General features: G+C 45.8%; 1 protein-coding gene across 2 annotated transcripts; it reads right to left on the bottom strand.

Moving 5' to 3' along the window:
* Nucleotides 1–901: 901 nt before the first annotated feature.
* Nucleotides 902–17100, bottom strand: micall1a (MICAL-like 1a). 2 transcript variants are annotated; one of them, XM_021567710.3, is made up of 16 exons: nt 16079–17100; nt 11143–11191; nt 9051–9192; nt 8492–8592; nt 6403–6557; nt 5254–6140; nt 5046–5118; nt 4436–4851; nt 3614–3984; nt 3293–3430; nt 2878–3004; nt 1958–2048; nt 1791–1864; nt 1471–1585; nt 1321–1367; nt 902–1186 (listed from the first exon to the last, which is right to left on the bottom strand). In XM_021567710.3, the coding sequence occupies exons 1-16, from the start codon at nt 16219–16221 to the stop codon at nt 1023–1025; spliced, it is 3093 nt and encodes a 1030-aa protein (XP_021423385.3). In that variant the 5' UTR covers nt 16222–17100; the 3' UTR covers nt 902–1022. The 2 variants fall into 2 exon arrangements, with proteins under 2 accessions (XP_021423385.3, XP_021423386.3); XM_021567711.3 differs by having other exon boundaries at nt 3614–3942.
* Nucleotides 17101–17608: the final 508 nt, after the last annotated feature.

Below are 17608 nucleotides of genomic sequence, written 5' to 3'. Positions count from 1 at the left end.
AGAGTATGTGAGCGGAGTGGAGCGAGGAGCTAAAGTAGGGAGCAGAGTATGTGAGCGGAGTGGAGCGAGGAGCTACGGTAGGGAGCAGAGTATGTGAGCGGAGTGGAGCGAGGAGCTACGGTAGGGAGCAGAGTATGTGAGCGGAGTGGAGCGAGGAGCTACAGTAGGGAGCAGAGTATGTGAGTAGCGAGGAGCTACAGTAGGGAGCAGAGTATGTGAGCGGAGTGGAGCGAGGAGCTACAGTAGGGAGCAGAGTATGTGAGCGGAGTGGAGCGAGGAGCTACAGTAGGGAGCAGAGTATGTGAGCGGTGAATCAAGGTGACTTACAAGATGTGGACCAAGAGCAAGAGAGGGATTGCGGCGATGTAGCGTCCACAACTAAAGAATCAAATTGTGTAATCTGAAAAGACACGCATCCCAAAAGCATGATGGTGTACTTACCATATGCACATGCTAAAAGAAATAGGCTTGGCATATTCCAATATATTTGTTAATTCAAATACTTTTAATTCAAATCATATGGTTTCATTACTTGAATACCAAATGGTAAGTCAATGTAGTCACAAAAATAGATGGGTGTTGGTTAAATTGTGATTTTAATGAATGGGGCGAATTTGGAGCGGCCATTTTTTTTCCTGTGAGCGCAGAAGGTTTTTTTAGCGGAGCAGTTGAAAAGAGGTGGATCACCAGCACGAGCCGGATTTCCAACCGCTTAACTCTGCTCACATACTCTGGTAGGGATGAGCGATTAGAAGGATATGCTACAGCAAGAGGAGGGAGGAGCGATTCGAAGGATATGCTACAGTAAGAGGAAGGAGGAGCGATTAGAAGGATATGCTACAGTAACATTAGTCTTTCACATAGCTGTGAGAATCCTGGGTTGTTTTTCCTTCTCACTGTGTTTTGTTTTCATCTTCCGTTTCCTTGCTCTTTCCATCTGATATGTCCCCCTGTAAAGGATGGCATCCCTCTTCCTTTTCTTCCTTCCATCCATCCTCCACTTCCCTCCTTCCATACCTTGTTCAGCTCTTGTCCTTCTCTGCCATCTCCTTGCGTGGGCTGCCACCTTTTCCTTGGTTCACACTCAACCTCTTCAGAACCTTCATGGGTTTAAACTTCTCCTTCTTCTTCTTCTTCTTCTGTTGCTGCTGCTGCTCACCCTCTGCTGCTGGCTCCTTCTGGAAGTCTGGAGGAAGGGCGAGATGGAGAAAGAAGAGAGAGGGAAGACGGAGACATGGACGAGAAGCGTGAATACTTTGAGCGGAAAGAAAGATGAAAGGGAGAGTTCTAACAAAACATGAAGCTTTTGTCTCGTCTTACCCTTTCTCTTCAACATGGTCGCCACCAGCTTATCCTCTTCCTCTTCCCTGTTGGAGAAGCACAGTAAGATCACCAACAAAAAAAACAGACATCTACTAGCCCATCCTGCTCTAGATGAGCTCAGACAGGAGATGATAGGTGATTGATTACCTCTGCCTGTCCTGATCCATGTTGTTGATGATTTGGTTCCGCTGTTCGATGACGGTGACCAGCTCTGTCATCAGCTCCTGCTCCCTGCCCTTGTCCTCCTCATTCCAGTCTTTCTCTACAAGATGGAGGGATTAGGAGGGGAGGATGAAGAGTAACGCAGTGACTTAAAACGTGGATTCTTTTCTGGACCCCGTTCCTTTTCAGTGAATTCAGTCCAACAATGGAATCAGGACTTTAGTTAACAAGCCTCCCATCCCGGGTAGCTGCAAGGGCCTTGTGCTCTATGATGCCATTCACAAACAGGAAGTGAGATCACACACCTGGCTTGTTAAGAAGACATCTCAGCTCATACTCTACATCAGCCTGCCTCTCCTCCAGGTTCTGCTGCTTGGCCCTGTCAAGAGGAAATAAATTGTGTGAGAATCTTAAAGAGACAGCTGCTAAATGGGCCAATGAGCACAGGCTCTGGTGAGGCTCTGGTACGTACGTGTAGACCAGCTCAGCCTCGCGGCGCACCAGCAGGTGTTTCTCATGGATCAGAGTGAACCAGTCCACCAGCAAAGTCTCCTCCTCCTCATCTAGAACAGGAATATGGATAATATTATACTATAGATACAAATATGGACTATTGACCTGACTATTAAACTATTGATCTGACTATTGAACTGAATAGTAGACTTTTGGGGAGGCAGGTAGCCTAGTGGTTAGAGCGTTGGACTTGCAAGATCGAATCCCCGAGCTGACAAGGTAAAAATCTGTCGTTCTGTCCCTGAACAAGGAAGTTAATTGAACTATTTGAACTATTGACCTGACTATTAGACTATTGACCTGACTATTAGACTATTGACCTGACTATTAGACTATTGACCTGACTATTAGACTATTGACCTGACTATTAGACTATTGACCTGACTATTAGACTATTGACCTGACTATTAGACTATTGACCTGACTATTAGACTATTGACCTGACTATTAGACTATTGACCTGACTATTAGACTATTGACCTGACTATTAGACTATTGACCTATTAGACTATTGACCTGACTATTAGACTATTGACCTGACTATTAGACTATTGACCTGACAATTAGACTATTGACCTGACTATTAGACTATTGACCTGACTATTAGACTATTGACCTGACTATTAGACTATTGACCTGACTATTAGACTATTGACCTGACTATTAGACTATTGACCTATTAGACTATTGACCTGACTACACCCGCAATAACATCTACTAAACAACGTGACCAATAACATTTGACTTGGACCAAACATTTTTTTTTATAGAGACTCTCAACTGAACATGCTTCTTAGTCCAGGGGTAGGCTTAATTTGGGACCACGCAACCTCCCTATATCATAAGACTAGTCTTGAGAGGTTTATATGATAGTTTTACCATTGGGGTTATCGCGTAGTTTTCTCTCCAAAGCCACACCTCTCTGCTCCAGCTCATCCAGCTGTTTCTCCAGCTCTCCCATCTCTCCATGGATGTCCTCAGCTGGGATGTACTGGTCTGACTGCACCTGGACAACACACACACATCACAAAACACACTAGCACTGCAATCTTTAAAAAAATACAATATGGTACAGTTCACATTATTTACATCCAGATTGAGTTGTTCCTTTGAAAACATTAGTGCCACTAGTCAAACTATAACCAATACCGTTGCCTATGGTAATAGCAGTAATAGTAGACTGTTGCTGGCTTGTCACCACATTCCATTAAAAAAAAGACTGTCTGATGCTGAATCCTCGAGTGACTCATTGAATTACAAACTTTAGCGGACTGTGGTGTCCTCACAATCTCACCTTGCGTTTGATGAGGGGGAAGCCGTGTCCAGGGGCGGGGGGCCGGGCGGGGCGAGGGCCACTAGGGGGTCTGGTTGTAGGGGAGGAAACGGGGGAGGGAGAGGCTTTCCTGTTGAAAGGGTTTTCCTTACAAGTCCGCTGGAAGTAGAGAGAAGAAGACAGAGATTAATGTCAAGGTATTAAATAATTATCATAGTATCTGTTAGTTAGGTATAAAGCTCATTACATTGAATATCTTGTATCATTAAAAGGATATTGGAAGTTAGTGCAGTTCATGTATTTTTACATGGTGAAAAAAATGAAAAGTCCAGAATCCCTTACCTTGGGGGGTGGAACTGGGATAGCACTTGATGCTGCCAGGGGGCTGGGTGTCGTTGGAGGTCTTGGCGGCGGGGGCCTGGCGCTCCGATTGCTCTGCGGAGTGGCCGGAGCCGAGCTAGGATTGGCTGGCTGGGGAGGAGGGGAGGGGCTCGGAGAGAGGCGATTGGCTGAGGTGGAGGGGGTGGAGCCACCACAGGGCCCACAGATGGAGGGCTCTGATACGCTCTTGGTGAAAGGGTTGTCCTGATCGCCCGTGGGCCCGCCCCCTAGGGAAGCTGGGTGGGAGGAGCTATGGTCGGAGGCAGAGGATAGGCTCTCTATGCTAATAGCTGGAGAGGGAGAGGAAGAGGAGGGCTGGGAGTGAGGAAGGGCTGAAGAAATAGAGGGATGAAGTGATATCAGAAAACAGAAAAAAGGAGCAGAAGTTGAAATGGAAAACAAAGTAGAGTTGGATGGGAGGAGGATGGAGAGAAAAACATTGTGAACATCCATGTATACACATCGAATGGTAACTTTCAAAATGACAACAACAAAACCACAGTGCTGTGCAGGACATACAAGACACATGATTGACATGATTTGAGGTGAAGTGGCTACAACTCGTCCAATGCTCTAACCCAGTGGTTCCCAACCTTTTTTGGTTACTGTACCAACTGAATTTTGCTCTGCCCAGAGGACCACTAAAGTACCATTTTACCAGGCAGTCTATGGTCTGATAAGTCTTCTCAAGTACCCCTGTGGGTAGGTCCTAGGTCCCCCGGTCTGGGAACCACTTCTCTAACCAACCTCTATCATATCCTGTTGCCATCAAGGCCCACTCACCTGAGTTAGAGCCGGGGGCCTTTGGAACAGGCTTTGGGGGCGCCGGGCGTTTCTTGCACCTGAAGCCATTGGGGCTTGCAGAGCGGGAGGAAATACCCCCAATGGGGGGCGTGTCTTGGTCAGCCTGGGAGATGCTGTACCACGGATGACTCACCACCACAGTGGGAGAAACCAAACTTCCTACTGACCCCTCCCCTGACCCCACCTCCTCTTCCTCATCGAAGGGGTTGGCGGGTGCAGGGGGCGTGGGTGGTCTGGAGCCCTCCCCTTTTAGAGAAGATAACGAACCAGTGTGTGGGGGTGTGGCTACTCCAGGGGGAGGGGGAGGTGCTGGTTTCTTCTTGGGTTCTTGGGATTGGACGAGGGCCAGCCAGGGCGGGTTAGGGGGTTTGGGGGCGTCGATGGAGAGACTGGAGCTGAGAGACAGGATGAGTGGGGGAGACAGAAACAGAAAGGGAGGGGGGAGACAAAACAACAAAGACAGATGAGTGCATGAAAACATCAACATGCATTAACACACAAAGACTGCTGGACAGAGACTGGGAGAGAAACAGATGAAGTAGGCCAATCACTGTCGACTAGTAAAGATAGGTTAGTCAGTATACTGAACCTTCCAGGGGAGTGGGATCTTTCTCGAGGTCTGGGAGCTGGAGGAAGACATCTCCTGTGTTCACCACGATCACCTGAGAGTCAAAATCAAGAGGTTTCATATATTTTATATTAGGACGGAGTTCACAGTTCACAGTTCAATTGAGGATCTACAGTAGCAAATAGCACTAACTTATTTCAGCTGTCAATCACCTTAATCGACCACTCACCATTGACCGCAAGGTTGTCAACGCGGGGTGGGCGGACCCTGGGGGCGGGACGAGGTGGAGGGGAGGGCTGTGACAAGCGGCGAGGGATGGGGACTGGCTTACTGTCCCCTGGTCCTAGATGACTGACAGGTGTAGAAGGGATAACCCCATTGGCTGTGGTTTTGGCTGTTGTCGGAGTCTCCTCCCCCCCCTCCTCGATGTCATCAAAAGGGTTGGGAGGAATGGAGGGTGGAGGTTTGACCTCTCTTTCTCCTGCACCGTCTTCCCTCTCGTTCTCTGTTTTCAAAGAGTCTGTTTTTGTCGTTGAGATAGGATATGGTGTAGAGTCAGAGTCATTGGTTGGTGTGGGGGTGTAATCCTCATTGGTGACGCCCTCTTGGGGAGGAGTCTCTTTTGGTAGAGTCTCTTGGGGCGGAGTCTCTTTTGGTGGAGTCTCATTTTGTGGCGTCTCTTGGGGCGGAGTCTCTTTTGGTGGAGTCTCATTTTGTGGCGTCTCTTGGGGCGGAGTCTCTTTTTGTGGAGACTCTTTTTGTGGCGGAGTGTCTTTTGGTGGCGTCTCATTTTGTGGCGGCGTCTCTTTTTGTGGCGTCTCTTGGGGCGGAGTCTCTTTTGCTGGCGTCTCTTGGGGCGGAGTCCCTTTTGCTGGCGGAGTCTCTTGAGCCGGAGTCTTTGCCGCCTGGTCCCTCCCAGAAGGAGGAGAAGTTTGAGGCAGCATGGGTCGACCAATCCTGACGGACGGAACCATTGTCGGTCGCTTGCTTAGGTCCGGTCGGCCGTTCTGATTGGCTAAGGCAGACCTGGCAAAGTGATGCGTGCAGACCAGGGAGCCGACCTCGTTTCCTAGCTTGTAGGACCCAGGCAGCAGAGTGCTGCTACACTCCCTACACCTGAGAGAGAGGAGAGCAGGAGGCAACATTCAGACTATAGCCTGACATAGGCTCTGACAAACCCTGTGGTAAGCACATTGTTTAAACACTTGAAATAAGTTGAATCTCTCTAAACTCTGGAAATACATGTCAACAGAGGATATAAACGGTCTGTTTTGAGTCACTGGAATAGCAGTGTTTAATCATTATACAGTAAAGAGACTCAGCAGTATGTTGTAGTAGCTGTGCAGACCAGATATGCAGTAACTGAACGGGTGTTCACCTGAAACAGTTGCGGTGGTAGAGCTTGCCGTCGACCAGGAACCTCTGCACCAAGTGGACGTGCCTCTGGCAGGCGGCGCAGCTGCTGCTGAGGGTGCTACGCTTCACCCCCGCCTGTACCTCTCCGTCCGTACCCATCGGAACAGGTAGGCTCAGCTAGCACGGGCGTGGCAGGCAGGTGGCCAGGGGGTGAGGGTCGCAGGTGGAGGGGGTGTGGGATGGGGGAGATGGAGAGGATAGGGGGTAGGGAGGTGGGGGGAGATCAAACATGGAGTCAGGATCGAGGATGTGGAGGATTCATTCTGCTTATCTAGCTACAACCAGTCTGTTATATTTCCATCGCCTCCTCGGCTTAGAGTCATTGCCTTAACTAGCTACATGTATTTTATAATCGCTGAAAAACATTGTCTTGATATTAAAAAGTGATATGTATTAAGTGGAAAAGTAGTAAAGTTCCAAACCAGCCGCTAATTAGCAAGGAAAGTCTAGTAGAACACTAGTACTAGTGATGTAAGAAACTCTAGCAGGTGTTTTTAGGTTGAGTTAAAAGTCTCAGGGTTAGCAGCAAGTGTTCAAACTTGGCACACAACGTTAGTAGTATAAAACAAGTGTTAAATAGACACTATGTACAGAGGTTAAAGTTCAAAATGACTGACCTAACGGTTTTGATCCCCCTAGCCCCCCACCCCCCGCCCATCCTACTGTCTAGGCTCAGGACCAGAGAGAGGGGAGGAGTTCAGAGGCCAGGAAGAAGAAGAGGAAGAAGAGGAGGAAGAGGGGGAAGAGGAGGAGTGGATTTCTGTCTAAAGAGGGGGAAGAAGGGAGGAGGCCGGTATGGGGGGACGGTGGGAGGAAGTCGAAGAAAGGGCATGCGGAAGAAGGGGAGAGACAGGATACAAAGGCTATCTTTAAAAGAAAAACAATGGAGGCTAAACTTACAGGATATAGTCCACATTAATACTCTCTTATAGGGCATCTTTTTGAGATGGCCTATCCTACAAGTTTAGACTAAAATGTATTTAGTCAATAGAATTACTCAATCCCGTACCTCGTTGATGTAACGGACAACGTGACTTCTATCGAAACACTCACACACCAACGAGTACCCAACCTCTACCATACGGCCACACCAATAGATGCCAGACAGACAACAATCCATTCATGCATCGGACACGTTAGCATTGACACCTGATACTGTGACAGTCAATGTTTTTTGAACACGTTTTCAGTGATTGTCCGGGTCTTGTCCGTGCCAAAATACCAGCACAAATAGTTTCCCTGTTATGTTAAACAAATACAATGAATTAGTTCTAGTTATCATGCATGTACAATAAAAGCTAAATCAATGTCGTATTTTTTGGTATTTTATTAGGATCCCCATAAGCTGTTGCAAAAGCAGCAGCTACTCTTCCTGGGGTCCACGCAGCCATTAGTTTAAATTAATAAGGCTTAGAATTAGAATCGCGTGAATGACATCGTACACGCAATCCGTAAATCCAGAATATCTGCATATTACAAGTCGATATCCACGTAATAACAAGGAAAACATTATTTCCCATTGACCCCCAGTGTAAAAGAGGCAACTTTGTCGTGGAGTTTTGTTATACAGAAATAACATACACCAGGTCAGAAATCCCGACCTACAGTGCTCCCACGTTGGGAAATAGAGCCTGTGAGAAGAGCCCTTTGGCTTCAGGCTATTCGGCGTGGGACAGCGGGGAATTGTGGGGAGCCGGTGTTCAAGTAGGCTACACGTAGCTAGCTATGTGTGTGGAAAACATTTCAACACAGGTAAGACATTTAACTTGTTTAGTGTAGTCTGTTTGTAGCGCCATTCACTACTTGTAGCCGTATAGTCTGTTTGATTGTGTTGTCGGTCTTAGCTAGCTTAATGTTCTGGTTGGAAGCTAGCAACACATATAAACAATAGCCTAAATGTTGGCTAATATTGCTGCGGGGCAATGAGGAGATTCAGGACCTTTCCCCTACGCGTTTCCATGGCAATTCCATTGTTTTGGTCGCATTCCATTGACCTCTTTACCACATGTATTCGTGCATCATCTGATTCCCGATACCATCGTAGCCCTTACCTCGGGCTCAACCACTTTGTCTTCCAGAGGGGCCACCAGTCTCTTCTGGGCCGGCTCAATGTGGCCTGTACCACTGGACCTCTTCAAGCAGGGGGGGTTGGCTACAGGAGGGAGATGGTATCAGTCAATTTCTAATGGAGTTTATGCATTGGCTAACTGTAGATATTTTCCTTTGCGTCAGAGCACTATAAAACCCAGAGGGCCTTTTGAGAGACCAGTTACAAATGCAATCGTATAGTAGTGACTCAGTGATGGCCTGTCAGTGATACTGTCACATCTAATAACACAGGACCACTTCTCATCCAGCCAGCGAACCGTTTAGGTTACAGCTGTGTACTAAAGGCCCAGGAGTACTGGACCACCGGTCAGTAAGCGATCGTTGTGGAATATTCAGATAGAACTATAATATGTAGAACAAATATGCCTTTCTGACAAATAGTAAAATAAATCACGTAAGCTCTATTCATGACAATTCTATCTGCAACATTCCACAACACAGCCCTGGATTTGGCGCTTTCACAGTGTCTGGGCCCTCCAACCCCAGAGCTGTACTACTCACCATGGGACTTGTTGGTGAAGAAGTTGTAGTACTGGGAGACATAGGTGATGATGCTCAGCCTGTCAGGCACTTTCATGGACACCATGTCCTCTGGGTCCAGCAGAGCAGGGATTCCCAGCTCCTCCTCTGCGACCTCAAACGCCTAGAGGAGGGAGGGAGGGAAGGAAGGAAGAAGGGAGGGAAGGAAGGAGGGCAGGAGGGAGGGAGGGAAAGAATGGAGAAAGACAATGTGAAAACCAGTTTTTTTATTGTGTGTGTGTGTGTGTGTGTGTGCACGCGCCTGTGTACACTTTGATACTTGACCCCCTGCTTCAAAAACCTCTGTGTTATTTGGTCATAATTAAATGTTAAAGCCTGCCAGAATACTGTTGGTTGGATAACCATCTGCCTAATGAAAAATTCCACTGAGGAAATGAAGGCCTTAATAGTTCTCTGCCCCAAATGGTACCCTATTCTCTATATAGTGCACTACTTTGACCAGGGTCCATTTGGCTCTGGTCAAAAGTAGTGCAATATGTAGGGAATAGGTGCCATTTGGGACGCAGAGCTGATCAGGTTACAAAACACTGGGGATAATACAATCACTTGGCAGCTGTTCAGTAAACAGGGCCACAATTGATGCAAAACTATGTACATGTAAACAAACTGTGTACATGTAAACAAACTGTGTACATGTAAACAAACTGTGTACATGTAAACAAACTGTGTACATGTAAACAAACTGTGTACATGTAAACAAACTGTGTACATGTAAACAAACTGTGTACATGTAAACAAACTGTTACAAACGGTGTACATTTAAACAAACCAGTGAACGGGAGCTGTTTTTGCATGTGAAAAACAGACATATTCATCAAATGTAATATCAGTCAAAACAACGACAGCTTGCAGACAGTAGGTGAGCTGAATGGTATCCCAGCAGCAAGATCAACTCTGGCAATTAACTCGAAACACAACGTCCCATGATGACTAAAACCTTCAAGGATTATCAGGAGTCAGATAAGTCTGAGAAACAATGGTAAACAAACGCAGGGGAACAACTGAAATCTACCGTGTAGACAGTGATTGGACGTTAATCACCTAGCTTTAGTTTAGCATGCTGCGTGTTTGGGTTCAGGATTAGGCTGTCTCGGGCTAACTCAGGCTAATGCTGTAGCTACAGTGAAACACTGCAAATGTTCACAGATATCCGACATGCTGCCAGTGAAACAAACAGTTATGTCGACCACCAACTGCTTCAATCCTGAAAAAGCTATTGGATAATTGGAAAGAAATGTAACTAGTAGCATTCAGTAGACAACACTCAAGCTCAGTTTGAGGATTGCTATAAGTAGGCTAACCAAACCCTACTCAACATCAGGGCAATGTTATTTTGGCACCTTTGCCGTTGTTGATAAACAAATATGTGGCTTTGTTATTTAAATGATTGCTACAAACAAACCGATAGCGGAGGACGATTTCTTTTTCATATCCTCCCTTTGGTTAACTGTTCTGTCTTTCTTTCCTGTCCTCATTTGCTTGCTCTCGCTCCCCCCTTCTCTCCTTCCCTCCCCTCTTCTCTCCTTCCCTCCCCCCTTCACATGTCAGGCTCCGGCAGGAACCAATAAACAACTATGCTCTCTACAGACAGACAGACAGACAGACAGACAGACAGACAGACAGACAGACAGACAGACAGAGACACAGAAAGACAGACAGAGACACAGAAAGACAGACATGAAACTGACAGATGAAAATGTATGATAGTTAGCTGACTAACTAACTGCAGACACTGCTCCACTGTCTCACCCACGTGACATCTGTTACTCATTTCTATTACCTTCCAAAACAACACTCACCCTCTCATAGACACTAGTAGGCCTACACCTGGCTACACTGTATTCTAGCATTACAGAACTCACCCAATACATACCCTACCACAGACACAGAGAAGGGAACCAAAGTAACGACCATGACTGACTTGTCACAGCTAATTACAGTATTCGGCAACAAGAAGTCACTAGCTGGTTCACAACTAATCATTACATCTAGGCCAAGGCTATTAGAGTGTGTCTGCGTGTGTGGAGAAGTGATATGTGTTCTAGTGACTCACCAGACGGTTGTTCTCGTAGACATTCTCTTTGGAGAGGGAGTCAAAGTCTCTAGAATGACAGGGGGGAAAGAGACAACATTTAAAATCTAAACAAATAACCTACTCTAAATCATAGATACAATCACAAGACTACGTTCAAATTATGAGAGATCACACTGCTATTGTTAGGTAAAAGGGTGAGCATCTAAGCAGACCAGAAATAACCCATATTGCATATTAAAGCTATAATATGTCACTTTTTGGGCAACCCGAACAAATTCACATAGAAATTTGAGTTATAGATTGGTTATAGATTGATTCCCATTGAAAGCATGTCTAAGAAGTGGTAGATATGTTCTATAAGTGCTTCGCTTCCGTTCTGAAGTTTTGCTTTTGCGTCTTTTAGTTTTGGTTTTGTACACCAGCTTCAAACAGCTGAAAATACTATATTTTGGGTTATGGAAAATATTTTTCAAAGTGGTTTAGATGGTACAATGATTCTCTACACAATGACTGTTTGTTTTGTCACACAAACTGAAATTAGGCTAACTATTAGAATTTTAGCAACCAGGAAATGGCGGAGCGATTTTTGCTTAGTGCATCTAAGTAATGACAGGCCTAACTATCTGGGGGGTGGGGAGTGATTGGCCCATCAAACATCATCAGGATCCGAACAGAACGACAGACAGTGTTTGGCCATACACAACCAGTTACCTCTATATTTCATTGAGAATGGGGCCACAGCACCCATCAACATCAACAGTGTTTTATGGGTGAACCCCACTGTGATGAAAGGACAGCAGGTTGGCTCAACACAGCAGTAATGAGTAGGTGGCTGGTTGACTGGGCCTGGAGCAGGGAACTAAACCTCATGTTCCCACCAGTTAACATCCTGCCGTAAAATTAGGTCTGTGTCTCAAATGGAACTATGTAGAGCACTACTTTTGACCAGAGCTCTATGGGCCCTGATCAAAAGTCGTGCACTATGTAGGGAATAGGGTGGGATTTGGGACACATCCTAGAACTTTTGAGAGTTGCTTTTGGACGCAAAGTCTCTGCTCTGTTAAAGAAGGGAAATAGAAAAAACACCAACCTGTTGGTTATCAGTCTGGATACAGGAAACCTCACCAGCACAGCCAGCCCACAGACTAGTATGAGACTGCCTATAGCACAGCCAGCCCACAGAATAGTATGAGACTGCCTATAGCACAGCCAGCCCACAGAATAGTATGAGACTGCCTATAGCACAGCCAGCCCACAGACTGGTATGAGACTGCCTATAGCACAGCCAGCCCACAGACTGGTATGAGACTGCCTATAGCACAGCCAGCCCACAGACTGGTATGAGACTGCCTATAGCACAGCCAGCCCACAGACTGGTATGAGACTGCCTATAGCACAGCCAGCCCACAGAATAGTATGAGACTGCCTATAGCATAGCCAGCCCACAGACTGGTATGAGACTGCCTATAGCACAGCCAGCCAATAGACTAATATGAGACTGCCTGTAGCACAGCCAGCTCAAAGACTGGTATGAGACTGCCTATAGCACAGCCAGCCCACAGACTGGTATGAGACTGCCTATAGCACAGCCAGCCAATAGACTAGTATTAGACTGCCTAGAGCACAGTAAGCCCACAGACTGGTATGAGGCAGCCCATAGCACAAAGTGAGCTCTGTTCTCCCCCTAATCTGACTCCCATGGCCCCAAATGCACTTAGCCTAGCCGTCCTGACCTAGCGCTACGTCACACACACTGCCACTCTGCTGTAGGCCTACGGGTGCTAAAGCGCTAATGCTACAGCCCAGTCTGCTATTACTCAAAGTTGTGCAAAGTGCAGCAACTGCCACTGCCAAATTGTCCTTGAGTAACACTGGAGTGGTGCCCCTCAGTGCTTCAACAGTTGACAGCCTGACAGGCCAGATCAAAGCAATGCTTCCCCTGTACTCATTTAGCAGCAGCTAAATTGTTGTTGCCACAACAAAAATTTAGAAAATAATTGACCTATCACATTTTTTTTAGAATATAATCTTTGAGAACAATAAATCAATAAAAGCTAAACAGTCAGGGAGAAACAAAAATTCTACTAACAATAAATTGTGATATTTTTGGCATGGCTGGATCAGTGATGGGGCACACAGGGTTAGGGTACATGGGGCCCTGATTGATTTTGTTAGAATGTTTGGGCATAAGAACACAGAATCAGCCACGGCAAAATGTGCATAATTGAAGGAAATTAATTTTCACACTGCAAAATGTTCTCTCGGCCCCATGGAAAAATTTATAGAATTGCAAGAAATTTACTGGAAAAACAGCACATTTTTCTCTCTGCCAACAGTTCCAGACCGACTTAACCCACTCCTTCTGCAAGCATTGCACATTTTGGGGGGAGAAACACTGCAGACCATGACATGGAAGGATGAGGCACTGAGAACCTAATCCAACAAGTATTGCTGCCCTGCTCACAAGCTGATTTTCGATGAGGGGCCTGCCATCGCCACCGGTGTGTCAACCATCCTCACCATTAAGTCCTGTACTGTGTGTGAGTGAACTTGCTGTTGCTGCCAACAAGCTACATGGTCTGCTTTAAGCTACATGGTCTGCTTTAAGCTACATGGTCTGCTTTAAGCTACATGGTCTGCTTTAAGCTACATGCTCTGGTGGTTAACAACAAAACACAGAATGTAGTCAAATGTCCTCAGCATATTTGTTGGTGATGTTGCTGCGTGGACAGTATAAAGAGAAAAGAGGAGACATGTTGAACCGTCTGGGTGGGTGAGCTGCACGGTGTGGGAGAAAACGAACTTCAACCCGTCAGAAAGGTTCAACTGAGAAACACAGAGGTAGAGAACACCGTGTCAGAGTGGAAACGGGAAGTGAAATACACAAAAGGGGAAAAGAGAGACAATACGGAGGCCACTAGCGTCATGTGCATGGGAGAATGACAGATCAAACAAAACACGTCTGACACGAGGAGACCGTAGAGGCACCGAAATCACATGAAACTGAGGTCAATAGTGACGGAATAATAACTGATAGGGGCCAATCTGTCTGAACCCATCGATGGATCTACTGAATAAGGCTTATTGTTGGTACTGAGGAAATAATACAAGATGCAGCTACCCAACCTTGGTCAGGCTTATAGCTTCTGTTTAATCACCTTGCTTATTCACCCTGAACCAAGAGCCACTTCAGTCAGAGAGAACTGGACCCGGTCTGATCCTGAATGACATTACTAGGTTTCTGTCAGATAAGCATTTGTATAGTACAGTGGCGTGCTGAACGCTGTCAGTGATAAGAACTGGAGTAGCATCGCTGTGCAGTACTGTACACCGGCTGGCTAGAGTAGCATGAGAGCTAAATGCAGGTTGGCAGGAGGAGGCCCCTTGCTGCAGATTACCCTGATGGCCTGTCTGTCTGGATCAGACTGAAGACAGTCACAGAGAGGCCAGGCCACTGCAGCGCTGCTGGTTGGCTGATGAGGCTGCCTGGCCAAATAGCTCTGAGCTCAGGAGACAGAGGTAAAGCTGGATCTTCAGCCTTTGACCCATAGAGGAAGATGTATTGTAACATATCTGGTGTCATTTGCACTCACTCACTCCCTTTCTACTGTATGTAGTAGTTGAAGGCTTAGGTCACGCCGTGTGATCTCATGTCCTGTCACACACACAAGCCAGGATAGGTGCAGTGGGTAGTACTGGTGCATCGTGTATGAGATCCTGCATGCAGGTCATGCACGCTTGGTTTTCACACACTTTGAAGGACATGGAAACAGAACATGTGACATCTGCTGTACACAGCAAAGTTACAGTACAAGGTGCATGGTTGTACCTGAATCATCTGTACTGTATTGAATGGGAGGCATCATCGTTTGCTCACTCCTACTCTCAGCCAAGGCAGTTCTATTTACCATCTTCTGCCTCCTTGCAGCCCATCATCGCAATCATTTTAATGCAGTTAGTTTGTGGCCTAACTGTGCCCTTGTTCTGCGACTGCAGTGCGCGAGTCCCACACAGGAAAAGGGGTGTGTTGTTACAGACAGGGCCAGACCCGTCAACCCACATTAGATACCGTACAGCACACTTGGCTTACCCTTGGTTTTCCCCTTTCTAACGCTGCTTAGAAACAGTCTCTGCAATGACGCCTGGACTACAAGTCAAGCCTAGGTTTGCTGGCTGTAATAGCTCACAACAACGTTGTTGGTGGAACACTGATTGTTGTGGCGAAAGGCAATGTAGGTTAGCAAAACATATATTTGTGCACACAAACACTGGTGCCAAAATGATAAACAGCAACACAAGCTAGAGGGCACACCCTCCCTATATTTAGTTCCATGTTGAAGTGACATGATCTTGATCGAGTTCAAAAGGTTTCCGTTCCACAGTTCTGTGACGGTGAGGACAAACTTAGTTCCCTGGCTACATCATTCCGAAGGTGGTCTGGCTCTGGCTGAGAGCACTAACTTGCCACCCCATGATATTATTATATTATTATTAGTTACAGGCGAGATTTTTTTTAAATTTAACTAGGCAAGAACTAGATCAGTTCATTTGGCCTAGAGTTTGACCAGGAACACAGAGTGTACTTGAGTGTCCTGATAGGATTAGATTACAGTGAAATCAGCAGTCACGCATTGTATCGAAGTATCGAAGTTCAGCACCCAGATAGTTATGGTGTTAACAGTTGTTACATTGTAACAGCACGTTGCAACATTGTACTTAGTGATCCTATTTTGGAGCAAATTGTTAAATTCTTGATGAGTTAGTGAGCTCCATTGTTATTTTAGAATTCTTGTCAATATTGACATTTTGCCCTGATGTAAATAAACCCACTTTGTTGCTGGCGTGTTATGTTTCTAAATATTTATTGTTTCTGAGGGACAAGATCATCTTGTTTAGGCCTGGGAAGAAGTGGAGAACGTTTTTCAAAGTTGATTGAAACTAACTAAATACTTACATCAAATCCGGTCTATATCGGTGGATTATGGCACAGAATGCCAAGCCATCCCGGAAAGAAGATGACATGTTCTTGATGTCTACATCGTTGTAACTCTCGCATTGTATCCGACACCATTCTTGAAGTGCTTTTAAAGACCCCATGTTCGGAAAAATTCAGATTTTATTCCTTTCGATATAGGTCTCATCCCACGTGTAGCGGGATGAGAAATCAGCTTTTGTAGGATTCTAGAAGCTGTCCTCCTGCTTTTCGAATTTTGGAGGACAACACCCGAAATGACTCATTCGGAATTCCATTGACTGGTCGAGGATAGTAGTCACGTTTGGTAGCGAGCAGGCTAACTTTGCGATGTCAATGAAACATTGGTTTCCACAACTCCGCCAGCAAATGTGATCAAAGCTTCGATCTGCAAGTTTTCCCAACACGCACAATCAATAATCACCATATAAAAAGAATCCCACATACAATGGGTTTGACAGCTTGTCACAGAAACGTTGTCAGTGGCTAGCTAGCTACCTGGATTAGCTAGCTTCGGTCCAAATTTAGACGAACATCTCAACCCTGCTTCAGATTGATGCAGTTAGCCTTTTAGCGAGTTAGCTAGCTGAAGCTAACTAGCCATGTTTTCACTTGGAAAAACACATTCATTGACCCGAAACGTGTCAATAAAATAATATGAAACACGTCCCTTATTCGTGTGTATTCAGTTACAATCCTTATGTTGAAGCATTCATCCAAAACTTTAAATGGGAAGCGTCGTTGCTTGTTGTATGGTGCAGTCCCATCTGTGTCGTTATACCGGTCAGACTCCAGAACAAGGCGCTTTTTCTCTCTCTTCTTGACGCCAAAACAGAAGATACATTTATCAAACGCACAGTTGTGTTTGGATGGCGATGATGGTTAATTAAATGTATCATGGAAAATTAATTGTAATCAAGGCAGCCGACCATTCTGCCAAGCCTTGCTTCGGCTGCCTGCTGTTAAAATGAAACGAATTCAACAACGTTACTCCTGTGTTCGCTAGAGGGAGCAGTTACATTTTTTGGGCAACTTTCTTGGCCGCTATAATTACAGGACACACACTCAGTCTGTTGTTGACAGCCACACAAACTCACAAATTGACAACTTTTATGGAATATGTTGTTGGTCTCTCCTCCTCTCTGTGGAGTTTAATAGACGTATAAGTGAAACTCTAACTGCGTATTGCTGTTTATGTTTCCAGTTTCTGCGCTATTAGGAGCAGATTAATGCACAGGCTTGTCATCAATGGTTGGGGGTTGAGAACACACTTTGTGGAGACAGAGAAGGATCAGGTATATCAGTCATTAAAAAAATATATATATACCATGGGCAACTGCCAGAAGGCTTTAGCCTACTGGGTGTGTTTCTATCGCAATGTATCTGTCTCTCTCCCGATGGAGCCTTTACATGTGACGACGAAACATAGAACTTTGTGCCTTTTCGTGGTATCTGTGTAGAAAAGTGACATAAACATCCTGGAATATCAATCATGGAAGATGAGATGATCGT

The sequence above is a fragment of the Oncorhynchus mykiss genome, chromosome 17 (genome assembly GCF_057628025.1).
Source record: "Oncorhynchus mykiss isolate SJ-2025 chromosome 17, ASM5762802v1, whole genome shotgun sequence".
In the NCBI taxonomy this organism is placed as follows: Eukaryota; Metazoa; Chordata; class Actinopteri; order Salmoniformes; family Salmonidae; genus Oncorhynchus; species Oncorhynchus mykiss.
Note: the sequence above shows the minus strand (reverse complement) of the source record. Positions and strands in the feature narration are given on the sequence as shown.

Excerpts from the sequence above, each read along its gene's own strand:
- micall1a (XM_021567710.3), bottom strand. The coding sequence starts at position 16,221 with ATGGGGTCTTTAAAAGCACTTCAAGAATGGTGTCGGATACAATGCGAG. Across the intron at positions 11,192-16,078 it reads CGATATAGACCGGATTTGAT|AGACTTTGACTCCCTCTCCA; the intron begins GTAAGTATTTAG and ends CTGTCATTCTAG. Across the intron at positions 3,431-3,613 it reads TCCCAGTTCCACCCCCCAAG|CGGACTTGTAAGGAAAACCC; the intron begins GTAAGGGATTCT and ends CTCTACTTCCAG.